This window comes from Hibiscus syriacus, unplaced genomic scaffold (assembly GCF_006381635.1).
Source record: "Hibiscus syriacus cultivar Baekdansim isolate YM2019G1 unplaced genomic scaffold, ASM638163v2 tig00110847_pilon, whole genome shotgun sequence".
In the NCBI taxonomy this organism is placed as follows: domain Eukaryota; kingdom Viridiplantae; phylum Streptophyta; class Magnoliopsida; order Malvales; family Malvaceae; genus Hibiscus; species Hibiscus syriacus.
In genome coordinates, this window is record NW_024062888.1 from 297,569 (window position 1) to 322,749 (window position 25,181).

Here is a 25,181-nt window from a genome sequence, read left to right on the forward strand (position 1 = left end):
CCTCTGAAGAATTCATATTGTTGCATGACTGATATCGTTTCTACCGCTAAGTGCAACAAACTTATCGTTAAACATCAAGATAGGGCATTTGTCTACCAATCTTGTACCATCATAAGCTTCTTTAAGAAATACAGTGCTCCTTGCACCTTTATTTATAATGTAAAAGGTACTGTGGTGCTTTATCAAACATAGCAATAACGGTAGTCGGTATTCTGAATGAAATGCATCCAATTTTGCAGATACCATCCTCTTCTCCATTGTCAAACTGAGGAGTTCATGAAGTACGGCCACCACTCTTTTTCGGGTTTTCGGATCTGCGACTTCGAATCTCCTCCCGTCCAAGTATGGAGAAGGGAACTCCATTTTCTGCCACTTCTGAAGCTCCTCAAGATAACTATTATTCGGTCTAAAACCAGCAGCATAACACGTTCTAAAAGCAAATGGACCAAGGTAGTTACCATCTTTCATGATCCTAATCTTCTTTTGACCACCAGCAGACCGCAACATCCCTTCGCGTGCGAATCGCTCTTCAAGAGCAGTCACTGCCAGTGAAGAATCCCAGCTCTCCAAGTAAAGATAAGTTCTACCATTGATATCTTTGATCGAAAAATATTCGGGATATTTGAAGATTAATGGCTTTTTGAAGTCCTGGGGCAGGCCAAGATCATTTCCGATTAATTCAACTTTTTCCAATGGCACCCTACAATCAATAGATAACATTAACAACTTCCTTAGATTTTTAACCAAAATTGGTTCCATTAAATTCCTAGCTTCACCCTCTTCTCTATCAATCTTTTCGGCTTTTCCAGTTAGGGTGACAAAAGGATTTCTTTTCCACTACCACCACCAACACGGAATATTGAAGGGTACTTCTCAATGATGGACATGAAGTTCCATTTTGCCACAAACCCAACTTCCTTTTCGAGGTCACGGAGAAGAAAACATTGATGTTTTTTTTTTGATAAAAGATAGGCCTCATTAATAACCCCTTCATATCCTACATGTTATATCAGTAACATGAAGTACATAGGAAGGAGGAAAAGAACACCTCTGAATTTCATTGCAGTGAATCATATCATACAATCAATTCCTAATTTTATACTGCTTGACATAAGACCTAAAAAACCATAAAGCATATTGCAGCAGTAAAAACCAAAACCTAAAAAATTGACTCAGCACACCAACTTAAGAACCTCAACATAAAACCACTCAATTAACCGATACTAGCCTTTATTAACTCATCCGCTTCCCAATTGGCAGCTCTCATAATATATCTTGAAATGATGCCCTGTCCTTGCACATTATTAGCTACACCTCTAACCAATGTCTGAAATAAAAGGGTACAAAGAACAGGATTTTTAATCCACTTTAGAGAAGTGGTGGAATCCGTTTCCAAGATAATCCTCTGTCATGTAGAAATACCTACTTCTTCAGTGAGAGTCAAACCTCTTTTGATCACCATTAGCTCCGCAAGAATAAGATGACCAACTCCAATTTTTTCTGAGAATGAACCAAGTACCAAACCCCTGTAATCCCTAATCAAACCTCCTATGCCACCTTTGTTCCATCCCTTAGCCATTGCCCCATCAACATTAAGTTTAAGGAAACCTTCTGGAGGAGGTACCCATCTAGAAGGAAGAGAACACACCTTATTCTGACTACCATTCGAATCTGTCAATTTTAACTCCCCAACTAGGGAATCAAAAGGAACTTTAACATCCTTAAATCTCACCCCAAACCAAGTAACAGTTATGTACTTAGCAAGAAAGAACAACATAACAAAATCTACCTTTTTCTGGAAAATAATCTCGTTTCTGTATTTCCAAACTGACCACATCACCGCCCTTGGGATGAATTTCCAAATAAGTGATCTCAGAACTAAATCATCCCACGAGATTAAAAAGTCAGTCATCTTCTTAGGAACCACATAAGAAACATTCTAATCCCTCAAAAATCTAAACCACATGAACCAAACCACCTCACAATGTAAAAAGAGATGTGAAATTGACTCCTCGCACTTCCCACACATCGGACATAAAGGATGATCAATCCCAGTGACACCTCTCTTTAACAGTTCCTCCTTAACTGCTACTCTTTGATGAGCAACTTGCCAAACAAAAGCTTCTACACGAGGAGGAGCAACCCCTGCCCAAACATGCCTATCCCAAATACCCTCTTCTTCATTCTTGCCCTACTGATCATAAAATTTAGAGATGCATGATTTAGCTGAAAAACAACAATCTCCATTACCTAGCCAAATCCAACAATCTTCCTCCGTTAATGAAAGATTTGAGTTGTTCAACAAGGAAATAAGTTGCAACCAAAGCTCAACCTCCCAATCCACCAAATTCCTTCTCATTTGTATATCCCAAACCCAACCGGAGTTACTTTGCATCCTGAATTCAGCCACCTTGCCCCTTTTATTATTCGATAAAGCAAAAAGTCTCAGAAACATCTCCTTCAGTGAAACCCCACCCAGCCATATGTCATTCCAAAACTCCACAGATTCCCCATTTCCATCTTTTAAACACATGTTATTCCTTAAACAATCCCCAAAATCATCTACATAAAAGAAATTATTTACCACCCATCTCCATATCCAAGAGGCTCTAACTGAACAATTATTCCCAATCATCATAGAGTTCGAATCCAAATTATTCACACTACACAAAACTTCCTTCCACCAAGTTCTTTTCTCCGATGCGAATTTTCAAACCCATTTCCCCAATAAAGCCCTATTCAAAAGCATCAAATTCGGAATCCCTAAGCCTCCCAATTTATTTGGCTTACACACCAACTTCCAATTCAACCAATGAATGTTCTTATTACCAACCGAGTTTCCCCATAGAAAAGCTGCTATAATCGAGTTTAGCTTGTTGAAAGCGCTTATTGGAATCCAAAAAATAGCTAGGAAATATATAGGGAGAGAGCACAAAACAGATTTCACTAAAACAGCCCTTACAGCCAACGATAGGGATTTAGCCTTCCATCCAGCTAATACAGTATAGAATTTCTGCACAACAAGTTCTCATAAAGCAAAAAAGTTCCTCTTGGCCCCCAACGGCAACCCTAGATACTTCGAGGGAAAAGAACCCTTAGTATATCCAATTTCCTTTGCCTAAGAATCTAAAACCTCCTCCTCCACATTAACTCCAAAAATTCTTCTCTTTGTTAAGTTTAACTTCAACCCCACCAATAATGCAAAAATCAACAAAACCCTTCTAACATTCAACAAATCACGAATTGTTGTTTTAGTGAAAATAATCAATCATCCGCGAATTGTAAGTGAGATAACTTAAATGATCAATCATGGGAACCTAGTTCAAAGCCCGAAAATAGCCCCTTATCCACTGCTTTTGCCAACAGCAAATGTAACAACTCCCCTCCCAAATTAAACAACAACGGACATAACGAATAGCCCTACCTTAATCCACTTGAGGGCTTTATTTTCTCCGTTGGATTCCCGATTACTAGAATCGAAATGGAGGCCGTTGACACATATTTATAAATCCAAAAGCACCATCTAACTCTAAACCCCATTTTGCTCATTAATTTAATCAAAATATCCCAATCCACTGAATCATAAGCTCTCTTAAAATCCACCTTAAATACAACTCCCTTCAATCCTTTCTTTCTCCAAAAATCAATACCTTCATTTGTAATAAAAGAACAATCCATAATTTGCCTCCCCGGGATAAAAGCAAATTGAGACGGACTTATAACATCGTTAATGCATAAGCTCAACCTTTTTGCTAAAACCTTTGATAGGATCTTATAAAATCCCTCAACAAGGCTAATAGAACTAAAATCCTCTACTCCCTCCAGATTCACCTTTTTGGAATAAGAGAAATGTAAGAATGATTAATCTCTCCATCCCAATCCTTCCCCTCGAAAAATCCTTAAAAAACAGCAGCATTACTTGTTTCAAACTAGGCCAGAATTTCTTTAAAAACCCTAAATTTAGCCCATCAGGACCAAGAGCTTTGTTGTTGTCCGAATTGGCAATTACATCCCATATTTCCTCTTCAAAAAATGCCTTTTCAAGAGCCATACTTTGCTCACTCGATAGTTCTAGAAATTCCAGATCCAACTCTTCGACCTCCAGTGTATTCTTTTGCATGAACAGATCCTTATAGAAGTCCACCACTACTGTCTTTATCCTACTAGGATCTGAGGTGACTTCATTCCCCACTTTTAGGGACTTTATGCAATTCCTCCTGCCTCTACCTCCATCACATTGATGAAAAAACCTTGTATTCTTGTCCCCTTCCAAACTCTACTTCACTCTAGATTTTTGTAACCATATGGGCTCTTCAATTTTATAAAGGTCCCACAATTCTTTTTTAGCCTCTACTAGTTGCTTCATAGACATCGTAGGTAAACATCGTAGGTATTGCAATTCGATCCTAATTTCTGGATTTCTTTTTGCAAAGTACTAATTATTCCAGGAATTTCTAAGTAACCCTTATTAGACCAACTCTTCACAGCTTTCTCCACCCCTTTTAGCACACTGGAAGTTGGAATTTTCCTTTCTAATTTATAAAACTTTAGTAATTCAGCCTCCTTCATTTGACCAAAACCTTCTTCCTCCATGACATAATTGAACAACTTGAAAGGTTTAGGACCCCAATTCTGACCCCTATTTTCCAGCAAAATCAAATTATGATCCGAAATAGACCTTGGTTGAAGAGTTTAGGTTAACAATGGAAAGAATGACAACAATCCTTGATCTAGTAGAAATCGATCCAATCTCACATAGGTTGGGATGTCTCTGTTATTGCACCATGTAAATGATCCTCCAGCCAAAGGTAAATTAACCAAATTAGCACTACTCACAAAGTGTCTAAAGACATTCATTGAAGCCAAATTAACTTCACCACCAGCCTTCTCCTCTCGTGACAGAATAGCATTGAAATCCCCTCCAAGACACACTAGGCAGTCTACATTATCCAAAAAGAAAGCAACTCCCCAAAGAACATCTCTTTTTCAGAATCCACACTCGGCCCATACACATTAATAAACCAACAAGACCCAGAAAACCCTCCAATAATTCCTCTTACTGCCAAGAATCTGTTGTGAATAACCTCTTCTTTAACAACACATTCGTATTCATTCCACAAGGTAATTAAGCCTCTAGCAGAACCTTCAGCTGAAGATACTGCCGAACCAGTTAGAAAATTTCCTCCCATTTTTCTCAATAATGAAGGACTCACTACCTCCAATTTTGATTCTTGGATAAATAATATTGTTGTAGGCTTCTTTACTTCGACACACCTCCTTACCGCTCTAGCTTTAACCCTCCTACCAAGACCAAGAATATTCCAAGACAAAATTTTCCAATTTGACAATTATATCTTACTGAATAACCTATCATCCCAACACCCCTTAATTGCTCCCATTTCTTTCCCTCTCCTTAACCATTGAAACTGATCTATCCATAAAAATTTGTTTTCCCCTTCTAAAATTGACCCTCAACAGTTTACTAACATTCCAACACTCAAGTGTCTCCTCTCTTCCAACAGACTCTCTTGAATATAAATAATCTGAACTTATATCTACACAACTCTTTGCTCCCCCCTCCTAGACCTTGCATAAACACGATTACAAGAGCCTCTTCTCACTTTTCTTCTAGCCTCTCTATTTTCTTTAATTATTTACCGAGAAACTGATATCGACCCACACTGAACAGTAGCCCGAGACTGCTCCTCAATATATTCTGTGGGAATATGGCCCCCACTGTCTATTCTGTCATTCTGTTGATCCAGTCCATCCAACACTTGTGTTACCCAGGCATTTAGAAGCCCACCTTCCTAGTCCACTATATCATGCCCAGTTGGAACATCCCCCATGTGTTTCCCATCTTCTCTCTCTTCAGACCTTTTTAAATTGTCCAGTTATAAGGAGACAACTCCTGTAGCATCCGCATGCTTGCACAAATCAGCCGAAACAATCTTATTTGAATTTAAGCAAAAATTCAAACCTCCATCGGTTTCTATAATTTTTCCATGTTGGTAGCCTTGAACCCATTCCTTAACCCTATTATGGGAATCTAACACCTCCTAAGAACCCATGTGATTTTCCTGCTGCACCTGAACATCCCCTCTGCTTCATTCCGAGGGACTCTCCTCCCATGGATCCTCTGAAACATCGTCTTCAACCATTTCTGATAACTCTGGAAAATAATCTTCAGCACATTCAACCTTAATTTTAATCAAGAACTTCCTCCCATACATATTGATGATAATATGTTCAGGAATATCAAATGGACTAGCCACCCTGAGAAGCATCCGTACCACTCTGCAGTCCACTTTATGAACAGTTTTATCTTGAATCTTCACTAACTTATCCCATCTGGATGTCAAACTAGAAAAGAAGATAACCGACCAGCAGTTTAATGGAACTCCTACCATTGAAATCACACAATAAGGTAAGGGAATACCTCCTTCATCCAAAACAGGTTCCAATCTTTCAAACCAGAAGGACAAAGCTTCCCATTTTTCTTTCATCGCCATCCTCCTCTCCTCCATCGTTTGGAAAACAACCAAACAAGCATTCTTTGCAAATCCCCACTTTACCACCTTTGCATTAATGCCATCATTCCTTAGAGCTTTATGCAAAATATCCACTTCAAAAATTGCTTTACAAATACAAGTAAGGGGTGATTTCAACCAACCCCTTTCCTCCACCGAAATAAAGACTTCTATAGGATTTTTCAGCTCCTTCTTTTTCTATGTCTACCCTCTTGAACATCCACATAATCTTTGCTCACCCCAACCACCGTATCTTTGTAGGTCCTTCCATCATGGAACCTATTCAACATCTCGGTCTTTCTTGCCCCATGAGCTGAAGAAAGCAATCTTGCAGACTTAACCCCTCCTACGTCAATGCTATTTGAGCCCTCAACTCTACCTTCTTTCTGCCTCATCGGCCTGAAAAATTTCTCATATTTCGCTACTTGTCACAAAAATCCTCCTTCCATCGATCAAAACGTTGTTCATCTTTTCCACCGCATTACACAGATCCTCCTTGCTTGCGAAAGATTGGATGATGGACTATAGCTGAAGAATTAAAGATGGCTTCTTTTGCAAGTTCATTACTTTGTCAAGTTGATAGTCCCTATGGTATATTTTCTTCTTTGATCTCTTTCCTCCATTTGATATTTGCCGCACTGAAACTATCATAGAATCTGATTTTTGGCATCTGGTTACAGAAGATGGCCACGTTATTATGGATCTTTTCATCATCGATTAATAAATAAAGACGGTGCTTTTATTTCAATGAGTCAAACCCTCGAACAGTTGGTGTGCAGTTCCCAAAACCAATATTAAAACAAACAACCGGTTTGAGATGAACAAACAACCCAGATATGGAGAAGTGGATTTTGATCGATTGACAATACCTTCTGTTGGAGAAAAAAAGTAGGGATTGAAGAATCTTATGCTAAATTGTTGACTATTTTTGCTCGATCAAAAGAGAAAGTTATTTTTCTTAAAGGTTTTAGATTTAAATTAAGCATGTCAAGGAACCAAACGAAGAACGAGAGTATATTTATATTTATTTGTTTAACTTTAACAAAATAAACGGACGAACTTGAACAGTTAAATAAATGAAATTTTTTGTGCGTTCATTCATTAAGAAATTTAGTTTGTTCGTATTTGTTCGTTAAAATGATAAACGAACACAAATGAATGAACACAAACGAACGAACATAACGAACACAAACGAACGAACATAACGAACATAAACAAACGTAAATGAACATAAACGAGCGAACATAAAATTAATTGGGTTTATATTTGAGAAGAGTTTTTTTTCTTTCCAAATAATTTTAGTATTTATATTTTCTTTAATTGATTTGAGTATTTTTATTTGAGTTTAAAATTAATTGGATTTTAAAATATTAATGAGTTTAAGATTAAAATTTATTAAGTCTTAATATTTCAAACGAATCTAAAGATTGTGATTAATATAAACGAACGAACATAAATGAACATAAACAAAACATAAATGAACGGATTATCGAACGTCCACAAACGTAAATGAAAGAGCAAACCTTTTGTTTATGTTCGTTCATTTAATAAATAAACGAACTTCCCACCGAACGATTCATGAATAGTTCGTTGAACGTTCGATTTATTTACATGCCTAATTTAAACTGTTGTGTTAATAAAGTAAGCTTAAATATATAAAAGGTACCCAACCTATGTCCATTTTTCAGTTTATTGCCTAACGTTATTTCGTTTTAGTTTGGTGCCTAACGTTTCATTCCGTTACTTATTTATATGCCTCCGGCCGTCAACGACGTTAATTTCTTTGTTAAGTGACACATGTCACAACATGGTAATTTTAAAAATTTTATTTAAAATTAAAAAATTAAAACTATATATATATTTAAAAAAACAAAATTTTTGAAATAAACCCAAAACTTTGAAAACCTTCATTTCAACCCCTAAACCCACATCGACTGCCACCTTTTTTCCATCAAAGAAGCTCCACACGACCTCCCCTCCTCTCGGCGACCAAAACCCCTATAAAATTGCGACCGATCGACGGCCGATTAATAACGAATCAACGTTTTATACCATGTGAACCCTACGATGAAAATTGTAATCTCACGCGATTTTGACGGTCGATCGGTCACGATTTCATGGGGGTTTTGGTCACCGAGGGGAGGGGAGGTCGGGTGGAGCATCATCGATGACAAAATACCCCGACCGACGTGGGTTTAGGGGTTGAAATGAAGGTTTTCATAGTTTTGGATTTATTTCAAAATTTGTGTTTTCTTTCAAAAAAAAATATATCAGGTTGTGACATATGTCACTTAACGGCCAAACTTAACGGTCCGTCACGGCTTAGCCTATTTTGAGTAACGGAATAAAACATTAGGCACCAAACTGGAACGAAATAAATGTTAGGCACTAAACTAAAAAAAGGGGCGTAGATTAGACACCTTTTGTATATTTAAACCCGATAAAATATGTATATATTATCAACTAATTAAAAAATTATAACTAAATATTACTTTATAATCATTTTAAACTATTAAAAAATCAAGATTTGAAATTTGATGTAATACTTAAAATTTTAATTTTAACTAGTGAAAAATATCGAATCTTAAAATTTTAATTTTAGTTAGCGCAAAAATTCTTTGCACTTTTGAGTAAAAGTTAATCAAATTTCTAAAATATTTTGAATGTCATAGTATTAAAATAATAATTTACAGTGTTAAAATATTAATGATAATATTAACCTATCACCAAAATATAATATCATATTATCTTAATTTTTTAAAATATCACATCAATAAATTTATTAAATTTTTAACGATAAATGAATAAAATAAAATAAAATAAAACATAACGGTTGATATAATTTATAAATAATATTGATTATTAAATATCTAAAATAAAATAAAAATGTAAATATTAAACGTGTAATTTACTCTTACAATTATTACGAATACTTATCGGACGATTGTTCAGTTATTGCGTTTGTAATGTTGTACGTTTTTTCTCTTTAAAAGAAGATTCTTAACTTTTCCACAACATTATCAAAAATGACAGTTTTAATTTTGTTACTTGAAATAATATATATAAATAAATAAAATCAATAGTACATTAAAAATAAAAATAAAAAATATTAAATATAACATATTATCGTAGAATCATTTAGAATAATACTCCATTTCATCTTACTTCGGAACAGTTGCTATTAGAATATAGTTTGATACTTCCTAAGAAAACAATTATTATAATGCTTACTTTTTATTAAAAAATGGCTAACTTGTTAATTTAACAATCTATATTTTTTTTTCTCACCAATAATTCTCTTAGAATGTTATTTTTAATAGAAAATACCAAATTAGTAGATGATATTTATAGTAATAAATTAAATTTTAATTAACATATGCAAGTTAAAATAAACATTAAAAATACAAACCCTAAATTTTCAAGTTTGTAAAGGAAGAGCACAAAACATCATGTAAAGGAAGACATGAGAGCCACATTTAATTCAAGACGACAATAACTTCCATTAAGAATTACATAAACACCATGTCAACCTGCTTTAATCTGTGCTTAGATCAATAATCTGCTAACCCATTTACATTCTACTGAAAAGCAAGCCCTGGTTATAAGATAAAACAGGTTTAATCAAGTCATCAAATAGGTATATCGACAGAGTAATCAACAAGCTGTACTTTAGCTTCCTCATTCGAATCGTTTGGGTTTGCTCCCTTCTTCGAATTTGGATTCGATATTCAATATATTCTTATTTAGCTCAACTCCATACTCTAAGCTTGATGTTAAAAGTGCATGTAAGTTTTGTACCAACACTATGAACGCCGAATGACTTACCTCTTAAGGCATCAGATAGGCTCAAATGTTCCGGGATAATTGGTCAGCAATCAGCGGGGGATTCTGGGATCATAGACTCGATAGGGGTTATCGGAGTTGCTTCCACTGTTTTGACTCACTTGGGATCCACAACTCTGTAGTACTAACCAGGAAGAAGCAATGGAAGTAAGCCATCATCTCCCCACCTGAAACTTATTACACAAAAAAGAACGGGAGGTTCGCCTTAATCTTCAGATCATAATTAGAAAGAAAAATTCACAACATAGTTAAAGAACAAGCCAGCAACACAGAAAATCCCAACTAGATTTAGGTGAATTCAGTAACAAGTCTCTTCATTCTCACTCGGACCAAATGAACACATGCATATTTTATAAATAGGTTCCAGTAACCCTTATCACAAGGAAGAACCCGTGTAGATGGGACAAAGTTTGAGGAGAATTCAAGATCACTCTCTTCCACATTCGAGCTGAAAGATTGAATAACAGCTAGTTCAAAAATAAGACTCCAAAAAAGGTTACATCAATTCTCCACATACCCTAATTTTACAAAGATGTGTACTACACTAGTACACTCTGCGAGGTTTCATATGCATGTTAAAGCTATATTACATCAGAACGCATATTTAAAAGAGCTCAGAGGCTTCAGCATCAGAAATTTTTTATGATCAATGTGCACAAGCGGCATCCAATAGAAATCTAAATAAATCTAATCAGAGATGTAAGGAAGATATCAAGAAACAGCAGAATCGATTTAATCACTTAGCTGAGGATGCTATGCCCTTTGTACAATCATTTTGATAAAGCTCCACTCAAAATCACCTTAACCGATGAACACAAGTTACATCATTACTTTTACATAAACTCTACTCATAAAAGAATAAACTCAGATTTCTACTAAGAAATGGTTGATAACTACTAAGAATACCAATGGCTCCAACTTTCACTAATTTACCAATCAAAAACTACACCTTAACTTATATATTACAAAACAGATATTTCCCAAAATATCTTATTTCTTTGGAAATAAATAATAACAGAATTTTATCAGCAAGGAAGTATGTACCTTCAACAGATTGATTATCTTTGCTTTCCATCCAACCACCTGGAAAAACTAAACTCGTTGTGTTTCTCGTTGCAGTTTAAATTCCGAGAACATTTGAAGGTATATAAGAAGAGAAATGGTACTGAAATTACCTTAAACTTTGAAAGCTTCTTCAAGTTTAGATAACAAAAATTGTAGTTCTACTTGACAAACTAGGAAATGGAGTTAAAAATGTACAATATTATGATCAAATGAAGAAGAGAAACGAGAGGATCAATTGTTCGAAGGTTACTGCATGCATAAAGTCAAAGATACAAAAACTAAAAGCCCTAACAACAACATAGACACCAGGAACAACAAAGGTACAAAGGGACAAAGAAGGTTAATATTTACAGAAAATTCAGGACTGAACAGCATTTAAATCAAGCAACTTAAAGTTAGTAGGGGCGTTAGGTCCGCGCAGCTTCAGCGCCGCTTGATCATAAGCGACGGCCGCTTCTTCCGCCGTATCGAAAGTGCCCAACCAAAGCCTCATCCTCCGACCATCCCTAATCTCCGCCGCCCATCTTCCCCACGGCCTTTGTCTCACCCCTCTGTACCTCTTCGCCTTGCCCTGGCTCGGCTCCTCTACCACTCCGTTCTCTTTCTCAGAAACTCCGATGGTGATCTCGTTGACAACCTTCTTCTTTGGTCGCTTTACGGTTTTCTTCGGCAACACCGCTTCGTCCTCGCTGGAAGAGTCGGTAGCGTCGGCGTCCGTAACGGTTATTCGAACAATTCGCCGGGAAATCGGACACTCGGGCTTTCCGTTTGGCTGCTGTGGCGGCGACATAACTTTAGGGCTGTTTTTCAATACTAATTTTGAATGAGAGAGAAGGTGAAATTATTTGGTTTATATTTAAACTTTAGTTTTTCTGTTGGAATATTCCTTTGAATTTTCAAACCGCTTCGCATAAAACTCATTTTAATATTGTCTTCTTATCGCAATATTTTTTCAAAGATCTTTAGGGAAAATAATTAATGAAATATGTTAATTCTAATCTTATTTAATGAGTCATGATGAGGTAAAATCAGGATAAATTATTTAGAGATACCCAAAATTTATTATGAAATTTACGTTATTTATTATAGTAAGACGTACTCGTAATGTGAAACTAATGAATTTAAAAAATATTTTTTTTTATTAAAAATTGTCATAAATGTTTGATGAATTCTAAAAAATATATTTTTTATTAGAATTTATCAGGAGAGAATGATAAATAGGGGTATTCAAAACTGACTACCTATATTTTTTTGCTACCTTAAACATTGGTTATCCAAAATTTTTGGGTACCAAAAATTTAGTCTGTCCCGCCCATTACATCCGGGTATCTGTGATTCATTATTTTTTTACTTTTCTATTCTTTAAATTATTATTATTTTTTTAAAAATATATATAAAAAATTTTAAATTTAGAAGTCTATAATATATGTAATCCTCACATAGAAATTAAAAATTCAAATTATATAATTAAAATAAAATTTATTAAAAATTAAAATAAAGAAATATAATTAAATTTCAAAAGTTTCGAAGTTAAAATAAATATTTTTTAAAAATAATTTAAAATGTTAATGTAAAATAATTTAAGAAATTAAGAATTTAGAATGTTATAGTGGTAAAATTTAAGAAATTAGAAATTTAGAAGTTAGACTGAAATAATTTGAAAATTATGAATAAAAATTTAATATAAATATAAATGAAAAATAAAAATATAAAATAAACACGTTACTGAGTCGACAAGTATCTGATTAAGTAATATTTTGTGACCCGAGGCTTGACTCGAAAACCCAAAAAATAACGAAAAAGTGAAATTTTAATTATAAGTATCAAGTATTTTTTAATCTGATCGATGGATCGGATCAAACGGATATGTATTTTTGAAAGGCCCTAGTGATAAGAAAAGTACCCTTTTTTTTATAATTCTATACGTCTATATATACCCATCTTTCTCGGATTTATTGTTCGACCGCCTGCGATTAACATAATTTTCTTACCCCAAATTCGTTAAACATTGTATCATACTTGCTCTCCTCTCTTTTGCTTCAATGTCCATGGACAGTGAAAAAGCGAGTAACATAGCCGCCTCGAGACGAAGACGGAGCTTGTTCAAGAAAGCTGTGGAGCTTGCGACACTATGCGGTGCACGAGTCGCCATTGTTTCCATCTCCCAGAATGGGAAAGTTTTTTCGTTTCCGGGTTCGGATTCCGTAATCGATATTTACTACAAGTTTAAGGAATCACCTCATTCCGACATGAGACCGATGATTTCGAAGAAAAGGCCGAGTACGGAGAGTGCAGACGATGATGCTACTACGATTGAGATGATTTCGAAAAGAAGGGCAATTATGGAAAGAGAAGAGGATGATGGTGTGATCGAGAAGGATGAAGAGTTGGGGAGCCATGTAGCAGCGGCAGGGGCAAGCATGAATCAATCTTTGCTTGATTTAACCTAGCCCTTACAAAATCAGGCGATGATATTTGAGTATTTTACCAATAGTAGAAGATTGATCGAAAACTTCTTGTTTAAAAATATATTGTTTGAAAGGATAATGTCTAGTGTTAAATATTTATTTAAAAGGATAGTACTAGAAGACTATTGTTGAAAAAGATAATGTATAGTTTCAGATATCGATATCTTAATATAATTGGAGTAATAGACTCTTTTGTGCGAAAATGATTCTTTTAGGTGCACAATGGGGCTATGTTTCTTGTTCAAATGCATGTTGTTGTTCTTTGAGAATGAGTACACTTATTTTATGATTGATTACATTTCCACCACAAAATCTCAACATATATTTGCAATATCGGATGGTTAAATAGCTTTACTACGAAGGATGACTCCAGTTTAAAACTAAGATACACTTTTTGTGGGATGAATGGACCCAAAATACATATCTATTTCAGGCACCACAACTCTTAATTGGGAAACAATATGCAGCTTTTTTGGAATTTGAAACTTCTTATCATTCTATAAAAATAAAATATTTTTTATAATAATGACACTTTCAAACAAGCCTAGACGAAAATGATTATTAGCTGCACTCATAAACACCAGAGCAGACGCCCAATGATGCAATAATACGAACACCAAGCCAACAAAAGTAATAAAATGTGGAATACTGGGGAGGTAAACAGGAAAATATAGCTTAAACACGATCAAAGTTGAAATACAGTCATCAAAACATAAAAATTGCGCGGGTTCATTGTGGAAAGCATCCAAAAAGACCTGACCTTGCATGATAGGTTTAGTGGGTGAAGGCAACCCAAGAAGCAAAATACTAGTAAAACAAAGAGACGGCAAAAAGATAGGCCGGCAGAATCATACCGTACCCTCTTCAGTTTATCCTCTATCTTACAGCTTGTCCTCGTACTCTGAAAGTGGGGTCATCTGCTCCTTCAATCCCTTCCTCTTGCGGATGTCAGCAACGTGGGCAGCTGCCTGCGAACCAGGTTCCAATGGATCGGACGACATCATATCCCAGTGATCAAACACACATTGGGGGAAAGCCTGTCCTGATGTTGCAGCCCTCAGTGTGCTAGAGAATCCGAAAGACTCGATAACGGGAAGGTAAGCTTTGATGTTGTATAGCGGAGTACCAGGCCTCTGCATCTCCTCAAAGACGTGTCCACGCTTTTGGTTAAGAACACTGTAAATACCACCAAGTGCCTGTTCAGGGGCTTGAATCTCAACCAAGTAAACAGGTTCAAGAAGCCTTGGTTTGGCCGTGAGCTGAGATGCATAGAAAACCCTCCTAGCAGTTGGAATGATCTGACCACCACCTCTATGGATAGCATCAGCATGAAGAACCACATCACACACTTCAAAGCAGATACCCCTCATATTCTCTTCGGCTAATGCACCTTCTTTTGATGCCCACTGGAATCCAGCAACTACAGAATCCTTTATTTCATTCAGGTACTGAACTCCTTTACACATATCAACCACCATGTTAGGACCAGTGGTCTCGGGTCCAAAACACCATATCTTCTTAGCAAGATCCTTGTCCCAGCCATACTCCTCGGCTAAAATTTTAGAACGATTCTTGGGATCGTCTCTTGGACCAATTCGTCCTTCATCAATGGCCTCAGCCAGACCTTCCTCCAGAGGCCGTGCTTCCATGTACAAACGGTTGTGTTTGTTAGGAGACTTGCTCATGACCGTTCTGCAAGACCTCTCTAGGACGGTCTCGCGGAATGACACAACAGGGTCGGACTTAATGATCTCAGCACCACCCATAAAATCTTCTTGCAAATCTTTGAGACAGATCTCAAGGTGTAGTTCTCCAGCACCTGCAACAATGTGCTCCCCAGACTCTTCAATGGAACACAGGACCATAGGATCAGACTTGGCCAAACGCTTCAGCCCTTCAACAAGTTTGGGAAGATCAGATGCAACCTTGCATTGAACAGCAACACGAACAACAGGAGAGACTGAGAACTTCATGGCACGTATTGGGTGAGCATCAACTTCCTTCTCATTAGTCAAAGTAGCATTCTTGGTGATAAACTGATCCAACCCGACCATGGCCACTGTGTTACCACAAGGAACATCCTCGACAGTTTCCTGCTTCTTTCCCATCCAAATAACAGTTCTTTGTACACTCTTAACATACAAATCTTTCTTCTCACCAGGGACATAGTTTGGACCCATGATCCTGACCTTCAAACCAGTTGAAACTTTGCCAGAGAAGACACGACCGAAGGCGAAGAACCTACCCTTATCAGAAGCGGGAATCATCTTTGAAACATAGAGCATAAGAGGACCCTCAGGATCACAATTCCTGATAGCATTGGCATAGACATCATCAAGTGGACCCTCATACAAGTTCTCAACACGATATCTCTGAGCCTTGCTTGGAGATGGAAGGTGAAAGATCATCATTTCCAGGAGAGCACTGCTTGCTGGAAGCCATGTCTGCATTACACGCTTCATTAGGGCCTTTCCCATCAAGTCCTTCTCATCAGACTTCATGGTGACATTAAGCTTTTGCAACATGGGCCAGAGCTTATCCTTCTGGTCGTTCATACAAGTGTTGATTATCTGTTTGATGGGTTCATAACAGAATTGAACAAACCCACGCTTGCAGGTAGCAGTGCCGGTGTTCTTGGTGGTCCACTTCTTGGTAGCTGGATCAAAAAAGTTCTCACCCCAAAGTCTTTCCATCATTTTTGACTCATCAACTCCAAACTTTGAGGCATACATTTCTGCAAAGTTGGTTAAGGTAAAAGCCCAACCGTGCAAACCAGCAGAGAAAGCAACAGTTCCCTTCTCCGGGTAGACTTGAACATCACCAAGAAGAGGATCTTCATAGGTGGCCATAATGACATTAGCATTTTCAATAACTCTTTGGAATGTCTGATAAGCCTCCTCACCATCAACCTGGAGCTCAAGGAAGCACCTGTCCATCTTGTTAACAGTCAAGACGGGCCTGATTCTTTCTCCCAGTGCCTGACGGAGGACAGTCTCTGTTTGCACACAGACACCTTCAATACAGTCAACCACCACAAGGGCACCATCAGTAATACGAAGAGCAGCTGTGACCTCGGATGAAAAGTCAACGTGCCCAGGGGAATCAATAAGATTGATGAGGTACTCATTCCCTTGTCTCTCTCCTTTGTAGCTCTTCAAAGAGTCATCGGTCATTTCATAATACAGAGAGATACCAGTAGATTTGATGGTGATACCACGCTCAGCTTCATCAGCACGGGTATCTGTCATACGAACATCACCAGCAACTTCTTGTGCAATGATACCAGCAGCAGCCACAAGAGAATCAGTAAGAGTCGATTTCCCTGCATATCACAGAAACCCTAATCAGAGATGAAGCCAACAAAAATCAACAATTCACAATAGCAGAATAAATCATATCAAAATTTTCAATCATCGAGATCCAAAACGCTTTCACCATAACAAACTAAACTGAAATGTGCTTTGTAAATAATCTAGCATAACTTTAATACAAGTAGGGGTGTGCAAATCTGGGTACCCGGAACTTCAGGGTCGACGATTTCTCGGCCCGTGTCCCGACCCGGATGTTACGGGTACCCGGTAATCGGGTACCCGGATTTTGAGGGTACCCGGTAATCGGGTACCCGATACCCGGTTTTTAATTTTTTATTTTCAAATTATTAATTTAAAAAAATATATACACAAATTTAAATGTTCGAAACTTCGAATTACATACTCTAATATCCGAACATAAAATTTAAAAGTTCAAAATACAAAATATAAAATCCATAATATAAATAATTCATTATATTTTATATAATTATATATAAAAAAAAATAAAAAACTAACCGGGTACTTGGGTAACCGGGTACCCGGAAAAACTAGATTTTGTGACCCGGGCCCGACCCGGTCGGGTAATTTTTTTTAGAAAATTACCCGGTTTTTTTAGATCCAGGTCGGGTCAACAGGGTCGGGTAATTTTGCACACCCCTAAATGCAAGCTAAATGATCATATAATACTATCACCATCTTTCAAAAACCTTGCAATAACACTCTGACATAAACAGCATCACCAAGTACAAATTCACTAAAACAAGTTTGATCTTTGACATCAGCTTCTGTGAAAATAAACATGAATCTAAATGCATACCGTGATCAACATGAGCAATAACAGACATATTACGGATGTTGTGCTTGCGGTCCATAATAGCACGAAGCTCCTCAGCCGTAAACTTCACCTGTAACACATCCAACAAATATAAAATAAATAAAAAAGGTAACAGCTAAACTTAAACTAAACACTAAAAAGAAAACCAGAAAAAGTTGAAAAGCGTAATGTATTCTCTGGACTCACCATCTTGGCTTGTCTTTAAAACACACCGAACAACCAAAACCTGTCCAGCAAACAAAAAACAGAGTTCTCAATCTTCAAAAACCCAAAGCTCATCCAATGAAAGAAATTAATTTTTCAAGATCTGAATTCCTATTAGCTGAATGTAATCAGTACCCAGAAAAACATATATAAACAAAGACCATACAGCACAAGTATAAGTCTTGATTTCCTAAAACGCTGTGACTCCATAAGCTACTAGTAAACAGATCTAACATGAAAATTAAAACATGATCCAATATTCAAAACCAAGAAGAAATGCACGAATAAGGATCTAATGGAAATGAAGGGGGAAAGAGCAAACCTCAAGCTATAGGCGGCGAGAGAAGGGAAAGTGATGAAGATTGCAAGGGAAACCCCACTTTCACTTGAATGAGAGGCAGACAAGGGATATGGCTTATTTATATTCGATGGGATATTCTATATGCCGACGAAATCCGTTTGAGACTGCATGTGTGCTAGGGTTAATCTTCGACTTTCGAAAGCTTTAGATATTTTCAATATAGTTCTGGGGAAACTATAGAGATGGTCATCCAACTATAGAAAGTTTTTAATCGGGTCATCTTATAAAAATTTATAAGATATATTTAAATTTAACGAAAGTTACAAATATATCGCTTGTATTAAAAATTAAAGCTAGTTTGACATGGAGGGTAGTTATAGTAAAAATGACACATGTAATTTTAGAAGAAAATAAAAAAGCCTAAAACTAGCGATTGGCATGGGTTGGGTATCGGTCAACCCTATTTCACTTGAAAATTTTATATCATCCACCTGACCAGACCCGACCCGAAAATTTTATATCCTTCACACGACCCAAATCCGACCTGATTTTTTTAGATAAAATTCGAATCCGATCCAACCTGAAATAATATATTTATTAAAAAATATTATTTTTATTCAATAAAAATAGGAATTTAATTGAAAAAATAATACATAGAGAGGTATTATCATAAGTATCTCAAAATATATCAGATAAAATTATATATTTCGCCCTAAATCCGACCCGACCTGAACATAACCTCTAAAAAACCGACCCAACTTGACCCAAACTCAAATTAAAAAATTGATCCGATCAGGTCAGGTAGGGTCTGGGTGCCATGCCATTCCCTACCTAAAACCACACCTTTTTCTCTCCTTCTAAATTTCTAAAAAGAATAAATCATAAATTTATCTTCTTCCCTAAAACACCTCTCTCCTATTTTTGCATCGCCACATCTGATAACAAAATTCTAGAAAATTTTACCTAAATATATCAGGTTTATAATTAAATATTAAAATAATATCTCTTTAATTTTTCATCAAAATAATACTATTTTAACTTAAATATATAAAAATATGAATGAATGATTAAACATATTTTACGTCACATAACATCTTAACTCAAGAAAAGCATGATTACTTGGACTTGTTTTTACATCTCCAAAAGACATTTTTTTCTCTTCTATTTTCTTAATAGTCTATATTAATTATAAGATTATATTTATTTAGAATATTTTATAATCAAGTTATATAGCATTTTTAAATTCGTTTTTTATGTTTATAACGTATTTGCAAATTGTCATCATTTCAAACCCATATCTATTAGATTTTTTTTTATTAATACGAAGTACGTGTAATATAGTATATGTTCAAAGATAACTTTGAACCATTTGATATTGAACGCTAACACCCCTAATATTTTTTGTAACATCCCAAACTAGGGGTTAGTGACTAAATTGTAAAGTTTAAGAATTTGGTGATTAAAGTAGAAGAATTGATTAGTTCAATGATTTATCTGGAAATAAATCATAAAAGATATTAGTAATTATAAAAGGTATTAAAGGGCAAAAGGGTCATTTGACCAAGAGATGTATTAAATAATGATATATATATATATATGGATAAGGATGAGAGATTTTCCAGAAATATCTTCTCTCTTTTCTTCTTCATTTTCTTTTTCCTCCCGTGAAAGCTCCAAGGCAAAGGTAAGATTCCTTGTTAGCTGATGATTTGTTGTTTCTAAGAGTGGGTTTTGATCCTTAGGTAATACTTAAGATTATGGAAAGCTTAGGTTGTCCTAAAATCAAAAGATAAAGGAGATAGAGAAGATTAAAGATTAGTGGTTCTTGAATGAAATCTTGAAATAGAGTTTATAATAAGAATTGAAAGTTGGATTTAACTTGTCATCAATCTAAGTAAGAGATATGAAGTGCTATAATTGGATTTGAAACATGTTGCAAAATTGATGTAATTATTGAATTACATATGGAAGATAGGATTTTGAGGTTTAAGGTGAAATAAATGAGTATAGATCGTTTTAAGTATGTGTACTAGAGTTAAGAATGAAAAAGGGGATGAAACATGAAGGATTTAATCCAAAATGAATGATTTTCGGGTTCAAAAAGAGGATTCTGGGCAGAGTGCATCGATGCATATTCATTGTGTATCGATGCATCAAGGTTAAAACCCAGAATTTTGTTTGAAGGTGTATCGATGCATAGGTAGTGCATCGATGCACTCTTTTAAATAGAAAACATCGAATAGGATTTATGCATCGATGCATAAGGAGTGCATCGATGCATCCCCATTAAATAAAAACATCGAATGTAATTCGTGCATCGATGCATAAGTAGTGCATCGATGCATCCCGTTATTAATGAAACATCGAATGCATTTTATGCATCGATGCACAAGTAGTGCATCGATGCATACCTTCATTAAAAGAGGAAATTGGCTTTTCTCTTAGCCTAAGAAGTGACAGTTTAGAATATATCAGTTGGAATATTGATATAAATCTGTGTATTGTTATGTAGAGATAGAACGTGATCCGTTTCAGGACAATTGAGGAATTAGAATCGAATCAAAGCAAAGCTAAGGTGAGTGCAATTTATTTTGTACTTATTTGATTGAATTAACATTGGCTTGCGATGATCCAATGATGTAGTTATTATGGTAAGAAATAACTTCTAAATTGTTATGTGATTACCATGTATGCATTAATACATAGAAATAGATGGATGCTATGTTATATGATTTATATGCTTAAGTGAAAATGCAACATATGATATATGTTATTTGACATGACATGCATGGTTACATGAAAGAAAGCTATGTGACTACATGTATATGTGAAAGAAGCTATAAGCTTATATGCACATGTGATATATGTGATATGAACTACATGAAATGATTTACGTGAATACATGTATATATAATACATGTGATATGATATGAGATATATGGTTACACATACATGTGGTATGTGACAGAAGAGAAAGAACAAGTGCATACTATATGTATATTATAATGGAATAAGACTTGTGATAAGTCTAATCCCTATGTTGATTTTTATAATACAGTAGTTGTGAACATGCATACATGATAATTATTGTGATACATGCATAAGATATATATATGTTCATGTGATATGCTATGTGATATGATATGTGATATGACCTGTAATATGAGAACATGATATGAAGTGACATGAGCTACATGATCACAAGAGAAATGACATGAGCTACATGATCACAAGAGAAATGACATGAGTACATGAACATATGAAATATAAGAATAATGCCCATAGTATACGATATGAGAATTATAGGTGTAATTGGTATGCCAAGAGTCGAGGGTATAATAGTCCTTCGGGATGTAGTCCTTCGGGACATAGTCCTTCGGGATGTAGTCATTCGGGACGTAGTCCTTCGGGATGTAGTCCTTCGGGACGTAGTCCTTCGGGATGTAGGAGTCCTACGGGACGAATACTGAACTAAGGTTCGGTGCCCCATGAGGGAATAGATATGAGCTGTGGTGACAGCATTAGTGCACAACCTCAATGCACTCACATACCTCTAATCTCAATAATATACATGGGCAATGAAATTGAAAGACAAATGAAAGTGAAAGTGATACAAGAAGGTAAGTTGCATGTGTGCATGACCTGATTATATATTGTTATCATACAATAGATTCATGCATATTGATATGTCATGATTCAATGATATGAATGCATATACATGAATTATAGGATGTTATGTGTGTTTCTGGGTATAGTGATATATGTGTTATATGATGAGTATATGGTAAGTGGAAAGGATTATTGATAGTGTTTGCATATGTATGTCTTTTATTTTATATGAAATGATATATGGTTATATTATATGTTTTATATGCCTCACTAAGTCAACGACTTAGCGTGTGATTGTTTCACACGTAGGTTACAGAAGTGAAAAGAGTAAAGAGCTAAGAGGAGCAAGACAGGTCAGTTCTCCTTACCCAATTGTCAGATCAGAAAATATATGTACGGTATATAGAGTGTAGTTGGCATATAGTCTAAAGATATAAATTGTATGAACTCTGATATATTTTGTAAACGTTTTGAATAAGTTAAATGTTATCCAAGTTTTTGAATTACTCCCTATTTTATACGAATAAATGATTGAAAAGTCAATGTGACACGTCGAACTCGTATCCAGGTCGGGTACGGGTTGGGGGTGTTACATTTAATGGTATCAGAGCTACGGTTTAGCCGATTGTAGGCTAAAAACGAAGTCGAAAGTGTTTAAAAAAAAAGTGTACATGCCAACACAAAGTGAGAAAAAAAAATTATATTTCTGATCTAATAGGATAAGGAGTGTGATGTCTTGTTAATAGAGTTAAATTGTTATGTTATATAAGATAAGTGAATACTAAGAATGATTTATGAAAATATGAGAGTTTCCAAAGTAAAATACAAGACGATAGACCTGAAGGTAATAGCATTCACCTGCCCTGGCCAGGCAGGGAGAAGAGCGAAAACCTCAGGGAATGTCTGTATAAGATTAGAGAATGATTCATGATGTTGAATGATATTCCGATATGTTTTTAATTGTATACTTCGTTAACTCATAGAAGGAATGTATCGAAATAGTTAAAAGAGTTATGAGCACCCAATCTCAAGGGTGAATTTGAGGAAGGCTCTGTTGTTACAGACCTTTGGATATATGATATGAAGATAATGCTAGAAGATGTTCATTTCTCCATAGTGGAGAAATTAAATTGAGAAGTTTGTTATTATATGGATAAGATGGAATATGGTGAACGAGTTTCACCATAAGGATGTTAAAAGATCAAGTAATGCAGTTATTGTTGTAAAAGAGTTTGTATTCTAGATGGAAAGAGTTAGCATTGGCTAACCAGAGTACGTGATAAAAATGTACTGGAATTATAAGATTATAAGATATTGTCAGAATATGATAACCAAATTTGAAATGGATCTGGATACAGTTGCATATTTGGATCATAGTAATGTGGTATAGTAAAGGAAAAGGAAGTAAGAATTTGTATATTTGAGTAAAGCTGAGGATTGATAAGAAGAGTTGAGAATGTGTATATCGATGATCAGATTATAGGACACAGGAAGTCAGAATGTTGAGTTTGAGCAAAAGAAATTTCAGGATGAATGAGAATAGATGTGTAATTGATAAGTTGAGTAAGCGAATGTTGAGATAATTTAGACTGGAAAGGATGTATATGATTGGTATAATAGGGCGTGTGCCCTAGATTGAACGAATGTTATTATCTAGCTGTCAGAGTAAAGGTACTAGAGTTATAAGATTGGAGGAAAGATAAAGTAGAGTTAATTGATTACGACGTGAATTTGAATATAGTTGTATATTCTGAGCAGATAGCTATGATGTAGAAACAGAGATAAGTATTTGCATGGAACCTTCAGGAAGGAAAATACAAGTATAAGAAATGATAAAGAATGAAGTTAGGTATAAGGAAGAAGGAATAAAGAAATGAAAGGAATTGATTTAAAAGAATCAGATACGATAAATATGGAAGTACAGAGAACAATTTTGATATAGAAATAAGACAAGTGTGCTAGGTGATGTGAAAATATTGTTTGACTCCTTAAAGTATATGTTTAATCACATTGAAGAAGATTTAAAGTTGTGTTTTGGTCAAATGATGACAAAATACAAGTTTGGTATGGTTATAAGGTAATTAGAAAGTTATGAAGAAATAGATGGATTTATGATATAGAAATGGATGTTACTGTCAACATGATGAGTGACATTATATTGAATTTTAGAAAGGTTAAAGGAAAGGTGCATAATCGAATGAGAGAAAAGACAACAATGGATTGGTATTACTGGTTATTGTTGATATGATAAGCAACAGAGGATGAATGTATAAACGAAAAAGATAGTCGGAAGACTAAAGGATTGAAAAGTAAGTTTCTGATGATGACAAGAAAGAATAAGTCAGGGGAGCAACATAAGAACATTAGAAGATATGTTCTTATTAAGATGTGAAGTGAAAATTCGAGGACGAATTTTCTTAAGGAGGGGAGAATTGTAACATCCCAAACTAGGGGTTAGTGACTAAATTGTAAAGTTTAAGAATTTGGTGATTAAAGTAGAAGAATGGATTAGTTCAATGATTTATCTGGAAATAAATCATAAAAGATATTAGTAATTATAAAAGGTATTAAAGGGCAAAAGGGTCATTTGACCAAGAGATGTATTAAATAATGATATATATATATATATGGATAAGGATGAGAGATTTTCCAGAAATCTCTTCTCTCTTTTCTTCTTCATTTTCTTTTTCCTCCCGTGAAAGCTCCAAGGCAAAGGTAAGATTCCTTGTTAGCTGATGATTTGTTGTTTCTAAGAGTGGGTTTTGATCCTTAGGTAATACTTAAGATTATGGAAAGCTTAGGTTGTCCTAAAATCAAAAGATAAAGGAGATAGAGAAGATTAAAGATTAGTGGTTCTTGAATGAAATCTTGAAATAGAGTTTATAATAAGAATTGAAAGTTGGATTTGACTTGTCATCAATCTAAGTAAGAGATATGAAGTGCTATAATTGGATTTGAAACATGTTGCAAAATTGATGTAATTATTGAATTACATATGGAAGATAGGATTTTGAG

General features: G+C 35.3%; 3 protein-coding genes and 1 pseudogene across 5 annotated transcripts; 1 reads left to right on the plus strand and 3 right to left on the minus strand.

The window, feature by feature from the left end:
- LOC120143355 lies at positions 1 to 7,363 on the minus strand (annotated as a pseudogene).
- On the minus strand, positions 3,203 to 12,314 carry LOC120143435 (ethylene-responsive transcription factor CRF4-like). 2 transcript variants are annotated; one of them, XM_039157756.1, is made up of 2 exons: positions 11,763 to 12,314; positions 3,203 to 3,218 (listed from the first exon to the last, which is right to left on the minus strand). In XM_039157756.1, exon 1 carries the CDS (start codon positions 12,226 to 12,228, stop codon positions 11,797 to 11,799), a length of 432 nt encoding a protein of 143 aa, XP_039013687.1. In that variant the 5' UTR covers positions 12,229 to 12,314; the 3' UTR covers positions 3,203 to 3,218; positions 11,763 to 11,796. The 2 variants fall into 2 exon arrangements, with proteins under 2 accessions (XP_039013687.1, XP_039013688.1); XM_039157757.1 differs by lacking the exon at positions 3,203 to 3,218 and adding an exon at positions 11,417 to 11,456 and having other exon boundaries at positions 11,790 to 12,314.
- Positions 12,315 to 13,486: 1,172 nt separating this feature from the next.
- LOC120143356 (agamous-like MADS-box protein AGL62) lies at positions 13,487 to 13,888 on the plus strand. The gene has a single exon (XM_039157699.1). It carries the CDS (start codon positions 13,487 to 13,489, stop codon positions 13,886 to 13,888), a length of 402 nt encoding a protein of 133 aa, XP_039013630.1.
- Positions 13,889 to 14,614: 726 nt separating this feature from the next.
- On the minus strand, positions 14,615 to 18,683 carry LOC120143445 (elongation factor 2). Of its 2 annotated transcripts, none has more exons than XM_039157765.1 (4): positions 18,587 to 18,683; positions 18,239 to 18,281; positions 18,035 to 18,122; positions 14,615 to 17,228 (listed from the first exon to the last, which is right to left on the minus strand). In XM_039157765.1, exons 2-4 carry the CDS (start codon positions 18,239 to 18,241, stop codon positions 14,788 to 14,790), a joined length of 2,532 nt encoding a protein of 843 aa, XP_039013696.1. In that variant the 5' UTR covers positions 18,242 to 18,281; positions 18,587 to 18,683; the 3' UTR covers positions 14,615 to 14,787. The 2 variants fall into 2 exon arrangements, with proteins under 2 accessions (XP_039013696.1, XP_039013695.1); XM_039157764.1 differs by having other exon boundaries at positions 18,239 to 18,278; positions 18,579 to 18,648.
- Between the last annotated feature and the right edge of the window lie 6,498 nt (positions 18,684 to 25,181).

Excerpts from the sequence above, each read along its gene's own strand:
- LOC120143435 (XM_039157756.1), bottom strand. The coding sequence starts at position 12,228 with ATGTCGCCGCCACAGCAGCCAAACGGAAAGCCCGAGTGTCCGATTTCC.
- LOC120143356 (XM_039157699.1), top strand. The coding sequence starts at position 13,487 with ATGGACAGTGAAAAAGCGAGTAACATAGCCGCCTCGAGACGAAGACGG.
- LOC120143445 (XM_039157765.1), bottom strand. Across the intron at positions 17,229-18,034 it reads TATTGCTCATGTTGATCACG|GGAAATCGACTCTTACTGAT; the intron begins GTATGCATTTAG and ends TGTGATATGCAG.